Source organism: Mastomys coucha, unplaced genomic scaffold, assembly GCF_008632895.1.
Source record: "Mastomys coucha isolate ucsf_1 unplaced genomic scaffold, UCSF_Mcou_1 pScaffold21, whole genome shotgun sequence".
In the NCBI taxonomy this organism is placed as follows: Eukaryota; Metazoa; Chordata; class Mammalia; order Rodentia; family Muridae; genus Mastomys; species Mastomys coucha.
In genome coordinates, this window is record NW_022196904.1 from 2077177 (window position 1) to 2093369 (window position 16193).

The 16193-nt window shown below is 46.4% G+C and overlaps 1 protein-coding gene across 1 annotated transcript; it reads right to left on the reverse strand.

Moving 5' to 3' along the window:
* Positions 1-949: 949 nt before the first annotated feature.
* LOC116100351 (uncharacterized protein C19orf85-like) lies at positions 950-9398 on the reverse strand. The gene is made up of 2 exons (XM_031384159.1): positions 9226-9398; positions 950-1469 (listed from the first exon to the last, which is right to left on the reverse strand). The coding sequence occupies exons 1-2, from the start codon at positions 9396-9398 to the stop codon at positions 956-958; spliced, it is 687 nt and encodes a 228-aa protein (XP_031240019.1). The 3' UTR covers positions 950-955.
* Positions 9399-16193: the final 6795 nt, after the last annotated feature.

Below are 16193 nucleotides of genomic sequence, written 5' to 3' on the forward strand. Positions count from 1 at the left end.
AGGTTTAAATTTTCCCCAATTCATGTTAGGCCTCACTTCTTACACGCATAACTCTCTCCAGCTACACTGACCTCCCTTAGTGGCCTCAGAGTCCTACCTCAGGGCCTTGGCTGTGCAGTTCCTGCCCTGGGATCCCATGCCTTCCTACAGCCTGATTCTGCTCAGCATTCTAGGCCTTCTCTGACCACCATGCAATGTCCAGTAGTTCTCTTGGTCAGCCACATATTTTATTTGTGTCTTAATGCTCATTCCAATCAAAAACTGGAAATTGATCTTGCTGTCTGAAGCTCTTTGCAGGTTCTTGTGCGTTATGTACCCACAGAGACAGGGATCTTGTCTGCTTTGTCTGCAGAGTTTTAACGCCAAGGCCTGGGCCTGACCCATAGCAATGCTCTGTGGAATAGGGAAACTGTTGAGGCAGAGCAGACACCAAACAAAGAAGAGGAGTGTGTGTGTGTGTGTGTGTGTGTGTGAGAGAGAGAGAGAGAGAGAGAGAGAGAGAGAGAGAGAGAGAGAGAGAGAGAGAGAGAGAGAGAGAGAGAGAGAGAGAGAGAGAGAGAGAGAGAGAGAGAGAGAGAGAGAGAGAGAGCACGAGAGCGCACAACCCAGCCACTGGGAAGGAAGAAGTGAAAATTAATTAATGGCCAGGATCCTCCCAGAGTCCTCCATCCTGTTCCTATGTGATATGCAGGAGATATGCAGGGGTTAGTCTCAAAGTGGAGAGAGATGACCCTGGGTCAGGGAGCAGAGCTCTGGACTGTGGTACTCAGTGGGAGCCTGGGCTTGGTTTATTTTTCCAGGGTTTATTTTTACATGTTTATAGGGTTCTGGTCATGGAATCCTGGCTTCTTGCTTGTTAGCCAGGCACTCTACCAACTAGGCAATATTCTTACATCTGTCGGGAGCAAGGAGGTTGGCTGGGCCTGAGATGGGTTTGGTCTGTGTTGTTTGGGTTTCAAAGGGCTCCCCAGCTGTTCAGGATTCCCTGAGGATCACAGGCATAAGGTGCCTCCCAACTGTCTACCCAACCACAGCCTAGGGCTGCAGGCTCCAAGCTTCCCCCTTGGGCATTCTGGGGAGGGAGCAGAAGATTGGAGAATATTGGAGCCTGTATTGGGGTTGGCTGTCCCTGGTCTCCTGGGCCCAGAGCATGAGAGATGAAATCTGATGCCACCTGGGGGTTACCAGCAGTGAGAGTCTGGCAGAAGCTGTCAGGAGTCACCCAGGGACATGTAGGAGAGAGCAGAATGTCATCAAAGAGGTCAAGGGTTGAGGTGTCTAGGGCAGCTGGGCTTAGGCTGGGGCTGTCATGGGGCACTTCCACGGGGGCCTCAGCACACGCCACTCCCAGGAAGGGGGATGGAGGCGGCGGAGGTGGCCTTCGGAGCGGTGGTCTCTGGACAGGCGCTTTTTGAGACAGGATGGTCAGGGCCAGGTGCTGGGTGGCAGCTTCAATCTTGGCAAACTCCCTAGAAAGGAAGGGCGAGGAATGAGGGAGAGAGAGGAGGAGAGATTCACTTGTTTGTCTACAAAGACCCCTCTTCTGAGTAGCGCCCTTCCTGGCTCCCCCTTCCCCACCCTGCGCTTCATCCGGATTGGAGTCTCTTCTTTTCAGGCCCATTTCCCCCCCCACACACACCCCCTTTCCCCGCTGCTCATTTCCTGGCCCCTGCCTTCATTTTCTTGAGTCTGACAGGTCAATATGTCTTCCCTGGGAAGTTCTGATTACTGGTAGGGTTGTGCACCACACAAGGAAGTTCCTTTAGCCCAAACCTGGGCACATCTTGACAGTGAAGATTTATCATAACCCTATTCCAGTATATGAAAATGAAATGGCTCTAGAAAAGAGAGCCTTTCCAATCAGTAATCGCAAACGGGAGCCGTAGGCCAGTGGTGCACTGCCATATTGATAAGCGAGCTTTCTTCAGTTCTGCCCACTCCCTCGTGTCTCTTGCCAGAAGCTCCAACACTCTCCTGGCACTCCCACCCCCTTAGCAGTCTCATGGCTGGATTTCATAAACAGCTGGGGCTGAATTGTGTTTCCCCGAATTCTTCTATTTCTAAAAGTTAATTTTTGTTATTATCTTAAATAACTTTTTTACATTTACTTATTTTTTTGCTTGTATGTTCCCTCTATCTCCTCCTTCCCCCTCTCTCCACACCACAGGTGAAGGTTAGAGGACAGCTTTATGTGAGTTTCTGTGTGTGTGTGTGTGTGTTTTAATGTCAGTTGTGTGTGTGTTTTAATGTCTGTGTGTTTGTGTGAGTGTGTCTGGGTGCCAGGAGAGGGTTGTAGACAGTTGTGAGCCACCGGGTGTGTGTGTGTGTGTGCTGAGAACTGATCTCTGGCTCTCTGGAAGAGCAGCAAGTTATTTTTAACTACTGAGCTATCTCTTCAGCCCTGTCCCTGGTATTTTTCTCGTAAGTCAGGCTTGGTTGCAAGTACCTTTACCTGCTGAGTTGTCTAGCTGCCCCATAGCTGCTAATCTGCATATATGTATTTGTCTGTAAGAGTGAGTGTGGGTAGAGACCAGGAAACTAGAAAAGGCACAAGGCAGGAGCAATGAGGCTCCAAGGGCAGGAGATGCGGAGGGTAATAGAAGGCCAGTGATGCACTGGGGGAAGAGGAAGACTGTGGGCGGAGGGAGACCGGGGTGGGGGGGCAAGGCGAGTGGAATCAACCCAACTACGTGTGTATTAGACCGGGAATTTCTGGACCTGCCAGTGGTTAAATGATGACGCAGAGACTTTTTTTTTTTTTGAGAGAGGGTTTCTCTGTGTAGCCTTGGCTGTCCTGGAACTCATTCTGTAGACCAGGCTGGCCTCAAACTCAGAAATCTGCCTACCTCTGCCTCATAAGTGCTGGGATTAAAGGCGTGTGCCACCACCGCCCAGCTCATAGAGACTTATTAATATCTATAAGAACTAGGCCTTCAGCTTGGGTTACCTCCCAGCTAGCTCATCTAATTACCTCTCTCAGTCATTCGACTACCTCCTGGCAAATCTCTAGTCTCTGATTCTTCTCCCAGAGATGGCTCTCTCTGCCTGGAAGTTCTGCCCTCCCTTCCTGCTTCAGTCAACACTTTTATTAAGCCAATCAACAGGCCAGGAAGGAAGGGTGTTTACAAATACTGAGGCAGGTGATGATCCTGAGGAATAAGAGTACCAAATCCAGTCAATACTCAGCTCTCTGATGGTATAGCAATCAACGTCAAACTGCACACAGTGTATCCCAGTTGTGTATGAGAATGCCAGAATGCTGGAGAAATGGCTCAGTGGTTAACAGCATTGGCTGCTCTTGCAGAGGGCCCAGATTTCATTCACAACACGCACATGGAGGTTTACAAGCGTCTGTAGCTCCAGTGTCAAGGGACATGACACTCTTCTGGCCTCTGCGGGGACTGCATCCATGTGGTACACAGACATACAGGCAGGCAGAAACATTCACATAAATATAAATAAATCTTGCCGGGCGGTGGTGGCGCACGCCTTTAATCCCAGCACTTGGGAGGCAGAGGCAGGTGGATTTCTGAGTTCGAGGCCAGCCTGGTCTCCAGAGTGAGTTCCAGGACAGCCAGGGCTATACAGAGAAACCCTGTCTCGAAAAAAACCAAAAAAAAAAAAATATATATATATATATAAATAAATCTTTAGAAAAGATAAGAAAATCCCATAAGGAAACCAGATACTCTGTATACTAATTTCTAAAAAGTGGGGGAAAGCCAAATCTGTGATTGAGTCTACACATAATCGACTAGAATGCTGCAGAATTAGAGGCAGGTCATCTCAGGCTAGCTTTACTTCCGTTAATAGTCGTTCATGGCAGGTGCACCAGCACACAGCAGTAGTCCCAGCCCTTGAAAGATGGAGGCAGAAGGATCGTGAGTTCAATGCCATCCTTGGCCACATACTGAATTTGAAGACAGCCTGGAGTAAATGAGATCCCATGTCAATAAAGTAAAGATTCCAGAGACAGAACAGGAAAGAGAGGGAGAGAGGAAGAGAGGAAAAGAGAGAGAAGAGAGAGAATATTAAATTATAATCCAAAATCAGCTGGGCACGAAGCTACACATATGTAATGTCAGTTCTCTTGGAGGCTGAAGCAGAAGGATTGGTGGGTGTTTGACACCAATCTGGCTGACCTAGTGAGTACCAGGACATAGAAATACTTTATCGTGGGGACTGGAGAGATGGCTCAGAGGTTAAGAGCACTGACTGCTCTTCCAGAGGTCCTGAGTTCAATTCCCAACAACCACATGGTGGCTCACAACCATCTGTAATGGGATCTGATGCCCTCTTCTGGTGTATCTGAACAGAGTGACAGTGTACTCATCATGTATATAAAATAAATAAATAAAATCTTTAAAAAAAAAGAAATACTCTATCGCAGCAACAACAGCACACACACACACACACACACACACACACACACACACACACTTTTGAGGAATGATTACTCCCTTGGGTTTGGAACATAGCTCAGTTAGTAGGGTGCAGTGAATACACTGGGTGTGATGGTTCACACCTGAATCCTAGCTCTTGGTCAGTGTAGGCAGGAGGATCAGAAGTGTACTTACTGTGAACAAGTTCTAACTTGTTATGAATTAAAAGTCAAGTGCAGCATGTGGTACATTTAAACGTTGTGCGTTGGAGTGTCATCACTACCATCATCTTCATTATAGCCACCACCATCATGCCACCAGATCATCATCATCATCACCACCATCACATCACCACCACCACCACCACCACCATGATTATCATGACCTGCACCATCACCATCGCCACACTGTCCTCAGCATCTTTACTCAGTGTCTTTACTCAGCCTCAGTGTGCCTCACCTTCTCCAAGTCTTTGCTCAAACCCTCTCTCTCAATGAAGCTTCCTTGGCCCCCTCCTTTAAAACAGTAACACTCCCTCCTATCCCATTTTTTTCCTCCATTACATGTGCCATCTTCTAAAATAGTCTCCATTTTAAAGTCCATATAAAAATTTACATAACAGCAAAATTTGCTATTTTCTGTTTGTTTTGAGATAGGGTCTTGTGTATAGGCCAGGATAGACTTGAAATCCTTGTGTAGCAGAGGAGGACCTTGAGTTCCCGATCCTCTTGGCTCATGGAGCTGACGTGGTGTGTACTGTGATTCCAGGAGGTCGAAGCAGTTGGATCAGGAGTTCAAAGTCATTCTCTGTTATATAATTGTGTTTGAGGTCAGCCTGGAACACACAAACCCTTTGTTTTAAGAAGAAAAGGTGTTCAGTGAACTCAGTGGCACTTGGGACATTCCACATCTTTTTACTTTTGAGCTTCTGATCTTTGTGCCTCCACCTGCTGGGTGCTCTGATTACAGGCTGTACTATACTTACATGCTGGCATTTATACTACAATAAAGATGAAACCTGAACTTCATTCATGCTAAGCAAGCATGGTCCAAGGTTGGTGCAAAATAGTTCTGCTTAGTATTATTTCAACTTGAGGTTCGATAGTGGAATACATTGTTAATAAATGTTGATATGTTAAAGCATCATTTCAACCCAGATTTCTCACTTTATGTTACTTTGCTAATTTATTATTTATAGTTTTTATACTATGGAAATGGCAATGAACAAATAGTAAACATAAGTGATTTTTTTGTTTTTGTTTTTGTTTATTTGTTTGTTTTGTCTTTTTTCAAGACAGGGTTTCTCTGTGTCCAGGCTGTCCTGGAACGCACTCTGTAGATCAAGCTGCCTCAAAATCAGAGAGATCTGCCTGCCTCTACCTCCCAAGTGCTGGGTTTAGCTGCCTGGCCTGAGTGATTTTTTGTTTGTTTGTTTGTTTGTTTTCCAGACAGGGTTTCTCTGTATATCCCTGGCTGTTCTGGAACTCACTCTGTAGACCAGACTGGTCTCGAACACAGAAATCTGCCTGCCTCTGCCTCCCAAGTGCTGGGATTAAAGGCGTGCACCACCACCGCCTAGCTGTCATTTTTTTTTTTTTTAATTTGAGTACAAAAAATAAATAAAGCAGAGGAGACAACTTGCCACATCAGTAATGCACTTGGTCCAGGAACTGCTAAGGAACAAATAGAACTATGGTGACTCAAGACATTGGGTATGCAAGGTGTGGTGGCACGAAGCTTTGATCCTAGCTCTTGGGAGGGTGGCAGGCACATCTCTGAGTTCGAGGCCAACCTGCTCTGCATAGTGAGTTCTAGGGCAGCCAGGACGACACAGAGAAACCCTGTCTCAAAAATAAAAAAGTTGTTTTTCTTCTTTCGTTCTTCCCTCCCCTTTTTCTTTTTTCTTTTCTTGTTTTGTTTTGTTTTGTTTTGTTTTTGTTCTAGAAGTTCTACGGGCTGGAGAGATGCCTCAGCAGTTAAGAGCACTGATTGCTCTTTCAGAGGTCCTGAGTTCAATTCCCAACAATCACATGATGGCTCACAACCATCTGTAATGGGGTCTGATGTACTCTTCTGGTGTATGTCTGAAGACAGCTACAGTGCACTCGTATAAATAAAAATAAATAAATCGTTATTTATAAAATCATGTCCTATTATACAACATAGAAAAATTTGTTGTTGTTTGAGACGAGGTCTCACCATGTAGACTTGGATATCCTGGAACTGACTCTGTAAACCAGTCTGGCCTGTACTCATAAGAGCTCCCCCAGCCTCTGCCTCACAAATTCTGGGATTAAAGACAAGCAACACCACACCTGGCCCAAGAACTGTTTCTTTGGACTGTGGCATGCAGTGAAAAGTGCATTCTACACAACAGGCAGTGGCCAGCTCAGCACATCCCAAAGCTAACGTGGAGAAAAAAAAAATCGTAGGTCACTGTTCAGTGATCTGCAGCCAGTCTGATCCCCTAGGCTTTTTGAATCCCAGCAAAACCGTTCATCTGAGAAACATGCTCAGCAGATCCATGAGATGTCCCCAAAACATTGACTCCTACAGCTGGCGTTGGCCAACAGAAAAGGCCCACCTCTTTGCCATGGCAGTGCTGGACTGCTCATGAAACGTCCAATTTTCAAAAGTGGAAGGAATTGGGCTACGAGGCTTTGCTTTGTCAGCCATATTCACCTGACCTCTGGACAACTGACTGCCACTTTTTCTTTTTCTTTTTCTTTTTAATTTTAATTTTAATTTTAATTTAATTTTATTTATTTATTTATTTATTTATTTATTTATTTTGGTTTTTTGAGACAGAGTTTCTCTGTGTAGTCCTGGCTGTCCTGGAACTTACTCTGTAGACCAGGCTGGCCTCCAACTCAGAAATCCGCCTGCCTCTGCCTCCCAAGTGCTGGGATTAAAGGCGTGCGCCACCACCGCCCAGCAGGCTGACTACCACTTTTTCAAGAGGCTCCATATATGGTATTTAAAAAGATTTCTTGTTAATTAGGTATATGGTCTGTATGTGCATGTGAGTGTAGTTGTCCACGGAGACCAGAGGAGGGCCTCAGGACTCCTGGGACTGCAGTTACAGGTAGCTAGCTGTGAGCCCCTAACATACTTAGGTGCTGGGATCAGATGGAAGAGCAGAGGCCCCTCTAGCCCGTGAGCCATCTCCAAGCTTGAATTTTTAAAAACTAATTTATTTCAGTTTTATTGTATGTGCATAGATGGGAGGGTATCAGATCCTCCCCACCCCCAGAACTGGAGTTATACTTGTGAGCTGCCATGTGGGTGCTGGGAATTGAACCCAGGTCCTCTGGAAGAGCAGCCAGTGCTGTTAACCACTGAGCCATCTGTCTCTCCAGCTTAAATTTTTACATTACAAGAATAATGATAATAAAGAACCCTTACTTCTCTTTGGGAAAAATGTGTTGATTGTTATGGTTCCTATTTTAATTTAAAGTTTTTTTTTTACACATACATAGTATATGCCAATTACAAAGAAACCGTAAAATACCATCTATGGCAGTGGTTCTCAAGCTTCCTAAATGCTGCAACCCTTTAATACAGTTCCTCGGGTTATGCTGGCTCCCAAGCAACCATAAAATTATTTCATTGCTACTTCATAAGAGTAATTTTGCTACTGCTATGAATTATAATGTCAATATCTGATATGCAGGATAGCTTATGTGTGACCCCCAAATGGGTCTTGACCTACAGGTCGAGAACCATTGATATAATGGTACCACTTGAAAAAGTCAGTTGTCCAGAGGCCAGGTAAATACTTGGCTGATGAGGTAAAACCTCACAGCCCAAACTTATTCCACTTTTGAAACTGTATGTTTGATGATTTAAAATATATAGTTCAAAACTGCAGCTCCTTTTACTCATCTATAACACACACTTACCTTCCCATCATCCATCAGTCCTCCTACACCTACCCTTTCACCCTGTGGCCAAGAACGGCCTTGATCTTCCTATGCAGACCAGGCTGGGACGGAACTAGCAGCAATCCTCCTGTCTCAGCCTGTTGGGGTTATAGGCGTGTGCTGACACATCTGACCAGTATTCACAATCTTGTACAACTAACACCTCTAATTAGCTCTAGGACTTTTCATCCTCTCCAAAGGGGAACTCTTCCCTGTTAACCACAGACTCTCTGCACGGTCGTCCCTGGCAGCTTTGTTGGGCATGTCTATGGGTTCTGGCTGAACAGCTGAGATCTACTTTGTCTGAAATCTTCTTTTCAAGGCTCATCCACATGGTGGTGCCATACCCTCTCATTTATTTATTTATTTATTTATTTATTTATTTATTTATTTATTGGTTTTTCGAGTCAGGGTTTCTCTGTGTAGCTCTGGCCATCCTGGAACTCACTCTGTAGACCAGGCTGGCCTAGAACTCAGAAATCCACCGGCCTCTGCCTCCCAAGTGCTGGGATTAAAGGCATGCGCCACCACTGCCCGGCTTATTTATTTATTTTTGAGGCAGAATCTTGTTACCAAAACTGGCTGGCCTCTCACATGCTATGTAAACTGGCCGGAAACTCACAGCTGTCCTTCTGCCTCTGCCTTAGGAGTGTTAAGATTACAGTCCTGTGCCACAGTGCCTGGCTACACTTATTTACTCAGGCCATTCTTACCTTCTGTCCCCCCCCCCCCCCCCCCCCCCCCCCCCCCCCGCCTGGACTCGGGCTCTGTAAAGGTTGGAGATTTCATTGGCTTTGCTGAGTGATGGGTGTTGACTCTAGTGCACAGAAGGCGCGCGGTAACGCACGCAAAAATGGTACTAAAACCAGCCTCAGGGCTTCCCGGTATTCACCCTGAGCCTCCCTCCCAGTACCCCTCACCTGCAGATCTGGTTGTGCAGAAACCTCCGGTGGTTGGGCCTACGCTTGGAGGGCCGAGTACGCCTGGGTTGCAGGGCCCGCAGTATGTGGGCCGAAGCCCCGCTCACAAAGGCACACAGCTCTCGAGGCCCAGGCTCAGAGACCCCTGGGGCTGCAGGGGATCCAGGGTGCATGGCCGATTGCTTAGGAGTCACAAGGCAGATCAGAAATCACCCCCCTAAAACCGAGATGGGACAGAGGCATATGGCCTCAAGGTCTGGCATTACAGAATGAGAAGCCACCCTGGTAATTAAGGTAAGCCCTCACGATGTGCCTGTCCCACTGCAGATGCTGGACTCCGATGACTGCAGGTGAGGGGCTAATATAGGAAGGCAAGGGACAGGGAAGGGAGGGGGCACTCCCCACATCTCTTACGTGCCCAATTAACACATAGTTGGGCCTGGGATATAAAGCAGGGGCGCGTGGGTGCTGAGGCAGAGAAAGGCTCTTAGAGATAGCCAATTAAGGGGACAAAAGCCTCTTTAGCAAGGCCAGGCTAGGCACAGAGTCAACCGCAGCGATTAATGTTGAGAGCCTTTAAAAGGGAGGGGAGGAGATCACTGGTGGCTGGAAGAAGGCTCTTGTCTCTGAGAGGGGTGTCAGAACCTCCAGGGGTGGGTCAAGCACCCCACATCAGCCCATCACCCTCAGACTACCCCAACCCAAGGCCTACTTCTTTGTGCCAGGACCAGACTCTGACGTCTGAATCCTGAGAACCCTGCAGGAACCAGGTTTCAGTTCCTAGAGGTGGGGAGAAGAAAACACCACTGAGGTTCTCCCCCAAGGAATTCTGGGTTGTTTAAAGAATTATTTATATGCGTGTGTGTGTGTGTGTGTGTGTGTGTGTGAGGGCATGTGTATGTGAGTGCCATTTCGGGTGGAGAGCACTCCCTACCTAAAGGAGATGCTGTGAGCCAAACTTGGCTTGGCTCCTGATGTTGACGGACAGAACCAGCTTCTGTGACTAGTGTCTGTTTGGGGATAGTCAGGATCTCCATCACCCTGGTTGGTGCCTCTAGTTCCTTGGAATTCTTCCTGAATTAGGTCCCCTCCACCTCTCCCACCTCTAAAAGTTCCTGATTCTCACTAGCTTCATGGCTGTCAATCTTCTTCATCCTCATACTGTCCCTGCCTGTGCACCCCCTCTGTCCTTCCCTGCTGTCTGGATGTCCCTCTTCTCCAGTGTCTCTGATTCTGTCTCTCACTGTGTTAGTCTTTTTTTGGCTCCTCTGAGGGTCTCTTAGACTCCTTGTGTGTCTTAGGCTTTGTTTTATTTCATTTTTGATACAGGGTCTTATGTAATTTTTGTTTTGTTTTGTTTCAAGGCAGGGTTTCTCTGTATAGCCCTGGCTGTCCTGGAACTCACTCTGTAGACCAGGCTGGGCTTGAACTCAGAAATCTGCCTGAGTCTGCCTCCCAAGTGCTGGGATTAAAGGCGTGCGCCACCACTGCCCTACATTCTTGTGTAATTCTTTTTTTTTAATTTTATTTATTTATTATTATATGTAAGTACACTGTAGCTGTCTTCAGACATTCCAGAAGAGGGCACCAGATCTCATTATGGATGGTTGTGAGCCACCATGTGGTTGCTGGGATTTGAACTCAGGACGTTCGGAAGAGCAGTCAATACTCTTAACCACTGAGCCATCTCTCCAGCCCATCTTGTGTAATTCTTATGTTGTCAAGGTTGGCCTCAATTTAAAATGTGTCAGATCCCAAAGAAACCCAGGACAAGTCTCCCTCAATCCCTGTGGCTCCTCCCAGCATGTCTCACCCCCGCCCCCACCCCTAAACCTCTCTAGCCCAGGGCCTGGGCTTCATTTCTCTTTTCCCAGCTTCCTATTCCTATATAACTCGCCATTTTGGCACTCCCTTGGTCCGCGAGCTCTCCCTTGGTTCCCTCTTTCCTTCCTTCTCTTCCTCTCCCCACCCCCATGGCCCTGTGTAGTCTGGGCTCTCCCAGATGCCTCTGGCTGTGCTCTCCCTCATATCTACTATAAAACCTTCTCTTCAACCATATTAAGGAACAATCAGGCCCTCATTTTCATTCAGTATGTGTCTAGGATTGGCCCTGAACTTTCTGGTCCTCCTGTCTCCACTTTCTCAGTGCTGGGATTACAACAGTACACTGCCACACTCGGTTCTCAGAATGAATGTTCCTCACTGTTGCTGTGGCTGCCTTTCCATTTTGACTAGGTTCAATCTCTGTCTCTTTCTCTGTGTGTGTGTCTTACCATCTAGTGATGCAGATACAGGTTCCTTTCCTCTGCTGATATAAAGATTTAAAGGCAGAGCAGACATATTATCGAGTCTCTTTAGGTATCTCAGCAGAGCTATCATATGATCCAGGGAAGGGGAAATCAGGCCCCCTCAGGAAGTCCTTAGCTTCATTAATAAAAGAATTAAGAAGGGCCTAGAGAGGTGGCTCAGCCATTAAGAGAACTGACTGCCCTTCCAGAGGTCCTGAGTTCAACTCCCAACAACTACACAGTGACTCACAATCACCAGTAATGGAATCTGATGTCCTCTTCTGGTGTTCATGAATACTCATGTACATACAATACATTTTAAAAAAAAAACCTTTAGAATAAATAAATATGTAAAATAGCCAATCTCTTAAAAAAAAAAAGAATTAAGAAAGACTCAGATGGAAATACAAGGACAATTTATTAGAGCGTAAAAAGAAAACCCCAGAGCAGGCAAGCTGTAAAGCCCACAGTTGTCAGGAGGAGGAGGAGGAGGAGGAGGAGGAGGAGGGAGAAGATGAACTGGGAAGTCAGCCATGAGACAGCAGGTAGCCAAGACATAAGACAGCAGGGAGGAGTCTTTAGAAACAAGGAGGGGATCTTTAGAAACAAGGAGGGAGTCTTTTGGCAAGGAAGCCCAAAGCCACAGTGAGGGAGTTTTTTGAAGCCACAGTGAGGGAGTTTAAGAGCATACTTAGGCTCTGGCTAGAATCTGATGCAAAAAGAAGAAAGGAAAAACAGTTATTTACTCCTTTCTAAGGAAACACACAGACCCAGCCGAACCTGAGACTCCAGCAGTGGGTAAGAATTCCAGGAAGCAAAAATATATTATCTTAAGGTGAACCACCCTTTTGAGTGTAAGTCCCTGGAGTCAGTAAGTCAGTGACCAGGCTGTGCCCCCAGACTGCTCTAACAACCATAAAGTCCATTTCCAGCCCATAGAGATGCAAGCAGCCAAGCTCTGTCCTACAGAGGAAAAAAAAAAAAAAAGAAAAAAAGAAAAGCCCAAGAACAGGTCAGAGAATCCCATCAATCCCAGACCATCTTAGAAAGCCCGGACCCAGGCAGGGCGGTGGTGGCACTCGCCTTTAATCCCAGCACTTGGGAGGCAGAGGCAGGTGGATTTCTGAGTTTGAGGCCAGCCTGGTCTACAGAGTGAGTTCCAGGACAGCCAGGGCTATACAGAGAAACCCTGTCTCGAAAAATAAAAAAAAAAGAAAAAAGAAAAAAAGAAAGCAAGCCCTAACCCTCCCACCCAAGAAACTCTGCATGAAGCCTGCTTCCTGCCCAGTTCTTTGCTGCTCCTCACCTGAGCACAGGCAGCCACCCTCTTGTGTCTTTCCCAATAAATCTCTCATGTGAGGTTTTTTTTGTATAGTGTGACTTTGTGGTATTTCTTGGCGCCTGACTTCCAGGATACGGGAACTGCAACACGTATGCTGGGAAAACCTTTCTCCTTAGAACTGCAACACTTGTACCAGGGAAACCTTTCCTCTCAGAGCTGTTAACACTTAACCTAGGTCCTGTGGGAGGTTCCTTAGGGAGGCTTGTCTCCACTCCCAGATAAAGTCTATTTTTTTACAAATCTTGGTAGGTGGGAGAAGGCTGGAATTCCTTGGTCCGGAGTTGCTGGAAGTCTGCTCTCAGGTCTCTCCAAAGAGGAATGAAAGGCTCAGACTCCAAGGGCCAGCCAGGGGTCACCACTGCTGTAGCTAGTTCAGCATTCCTGCTAGCTCAGCTCCAGAGGTTGACTTGGATTGCTTGCTCCTAGCAGCCAAGAGAAACATCCGCCAGCTCCTCTGTTTCCAAGCCATGTCCAGCCTGAGCACACACAGCTTGCAACTTGGGGATGCTCCGCCAGGGAGCGCTAAATTTCTAGACTGACGTTCGGTGGTCTACCTCAAGGTTCCAGGCCCCCTTTCCTCCTGTCTCATTTTGTGTGAGAATCCTCTGCACCCCCTCCCCCTGCAGCCCCATGTAATCCGAGGTCTCTCTAGTTTTAGTTCAGGCAACCAATCTTGGTCTTCAAATACCACACAGAAAATTCCAGAAATAAAGCATTCAACTTAATTTACATTCCGTTCTGAACAGTATGGATTAGTAGGCCATCCACTGCTCAGTTAGAAAACAAATCCTGTGTCTCGTGTATCCACACTGTATGTGCTACTCCCCAGGAAATCACTTAGGCACCATCTCAGTTACCAGAAGGGCTGTCCCAGCACCACAGGGCTTGTGGTCCAGGAAATCTTATTTTACCTGCTGAGAGTGGAGTTTCTATTGCTGTGAATAGAAACTATGATCATGGCAACTCTTTTTTTTTTATTTTTCGAGACAGGGTTTCTTTGTCAAGCCCTGGCTGTCCTGGAACTCACTCTGTAGATCACTCTGAGATCCGCCTGCCTCTGCCTCCCAAGTACTGGGATTAAAGGCGGGTGCCACCACTGCCCGGCTTCATGGCAACTCTTGTAAAGGAGAACATGTAATTGGGGCAGGCATACAGGCTCAGAGGTTTAGTCCGTTATCATCTTAGCTGGAAACATGGCAGCATGCAGGCAGACATGGTGGTGGAGCACAGAGTTTGCATTCGGATCAGTAGGCAGCAGGAAATGAACTGGCTTGAGCTTCTGAGACCTTGAAGCCCACCCCCTAGTGGCACATTTCCCCCAACAAAGCCACGCCCACTACAAGGCCACACCTCCTAATACTGTCACTCCCTATGGGCCTATGGAGGCCATTTTGTTTCAAAACAGTACAAAGACCTTGAGTGGACCATGCATGAAGTTGTGGAAGTGAAGTCTTCCACAAGATGGAAACCTAAGGATGTTGGAGAAACCAAGAATGTAGAACATTTGGTAAAGAAAATTGCATAGAAAAGAAGCAGCCTTCACTGAGGCCATGTATGCTGCACCAAAGCCCACAGGATGTCATGTCCCTGCTGCGGTCAGTGGAAGTACAGAATCTAACGTTTGCCCTGCTGGGGTTGGGGTGGGTTTTTTTTTCTTTACTCTCTTCTCACTCCCCCATTTTGGAACGGGAATTGAAAGGACTACATAAACCCCATTTGTCTTCATTTAAGAACCAGGCCTGACTTTGAAAAGAAGGCCATTAGGCACCAGCTCCAGGAACAGACCATAAAACCCAGAAACAAGGTCATAAGCCCCCTCCCAAAGAACAGCCTAGGGATAACCACAAAAATAAGAGAAATATTTTATCTCAGAATGGGCCACCTGTGCTGGGCAGCCCTATCTCATCCTATGGTTAAATGTTCATGACATAGGAATGCAGACCACTGACCACCTGTGACCCTCTAGCCTAGCACCCACCAATGAAGTCTTAGATTACCTAATCCTTCTAGACAGTCCCCTCTATAAGAAGGCCTGTGCACCTTTGTCTGGGGTAGCCATTTTGAAAAATAGTTGACCCTAGCATGCTGGTTGTTTCTGCAGAATAAACACTCTTTGTCTTTGCGTACTATCTGAGTCTGGGGTCTTCAGTGACTCTCAGACCCTTACATAGTATTTACTGTGTCACTGTATATTGGAATCATGGAACCTTTTTTTCTTTTTCTTTCTTTTTTTTTTAAGATTTATTTATTTATTTTATGTGTATGGGTACACTGTAGCTGTACAGATGGCCACGAGCCATCATGTGGCTGCTGGGAATTGAATTCAGTACCTCTGAGTGCTCTGGCATAATACACTATAGCTATCTTCAGATGTACCAGAAGAGGGCGTCAGATCTCATCATGGATGGTTGTGAGCCACCATGTGGTTGCTGGGATCCAAACTCAGGACCTTCAGAAGAGCAGTCAGTGCTCTTACCCGCTGAGCCATTCTTTTCTTTTTCAAGATTTATTTATTATTAAGTAAGTACATTGTAGCTGACTTCAGACACACCAGAAGAGGGCTCAAGATCTCTTGTGGGTGGTTGTGAGCCACCGTGTGGTTGCTGGGATTTGAACTTAGGACCTTTGAAAGAGCAGTCAATGCTCTTAACTGCTGAGCCATCTCTCCATCCCCAAAACTTTCTTTTTGACTTTGCAGGGCCTCACAGCTAAGGGGCTGCCTTGAATATCAGGAGAGACTTTGAACTTAAATAATAAATTTATTTTTATTTTATGTGTATGGGTGTTTTACCCACACTCATGTCTCTGCCTGTGTACATGATGTCTCTGGAGGGCAGAAGAGGGCATCAGGTTCCATGGAACAGACAGTTGTGAGCCACTGTTGTGGATTCTAGGAATCAAAGGAATCAAAGGCAGGTTCTCTGGATCTCTCTCTCTCCCTAATACATAAGATGAAAAATGTAAATTACATTTACCTACTTATTTTGTGCATATGGACATGCATGTATTTGCCACACAGCATAGATACGGATTAGAGGACAACTTTCGGGAGTTAGTTCTCTCCTTTCACCATATGAATATTGTAAATTTATTGTTTTCCAGATGTAATTGCCATCTCCGATGCTTACTGTTGAATAAACTCACCCTTTCTAGCTCTGTCTGAATTCTGGCTGGCTGGTTCAACTCAGCTGCTCTGGCCTAAACTCCTCTCCAAGGTGACTGATTCTTTCAGCTTCTGACTGAATTGCTCTGCTGGGCCTCAAACTAACTCTAGAAATCTGTTCTAATTTGGTTTCTCTTCATTCTCTGGCTCATTCTGTCTTCACCTGCAACTTGTC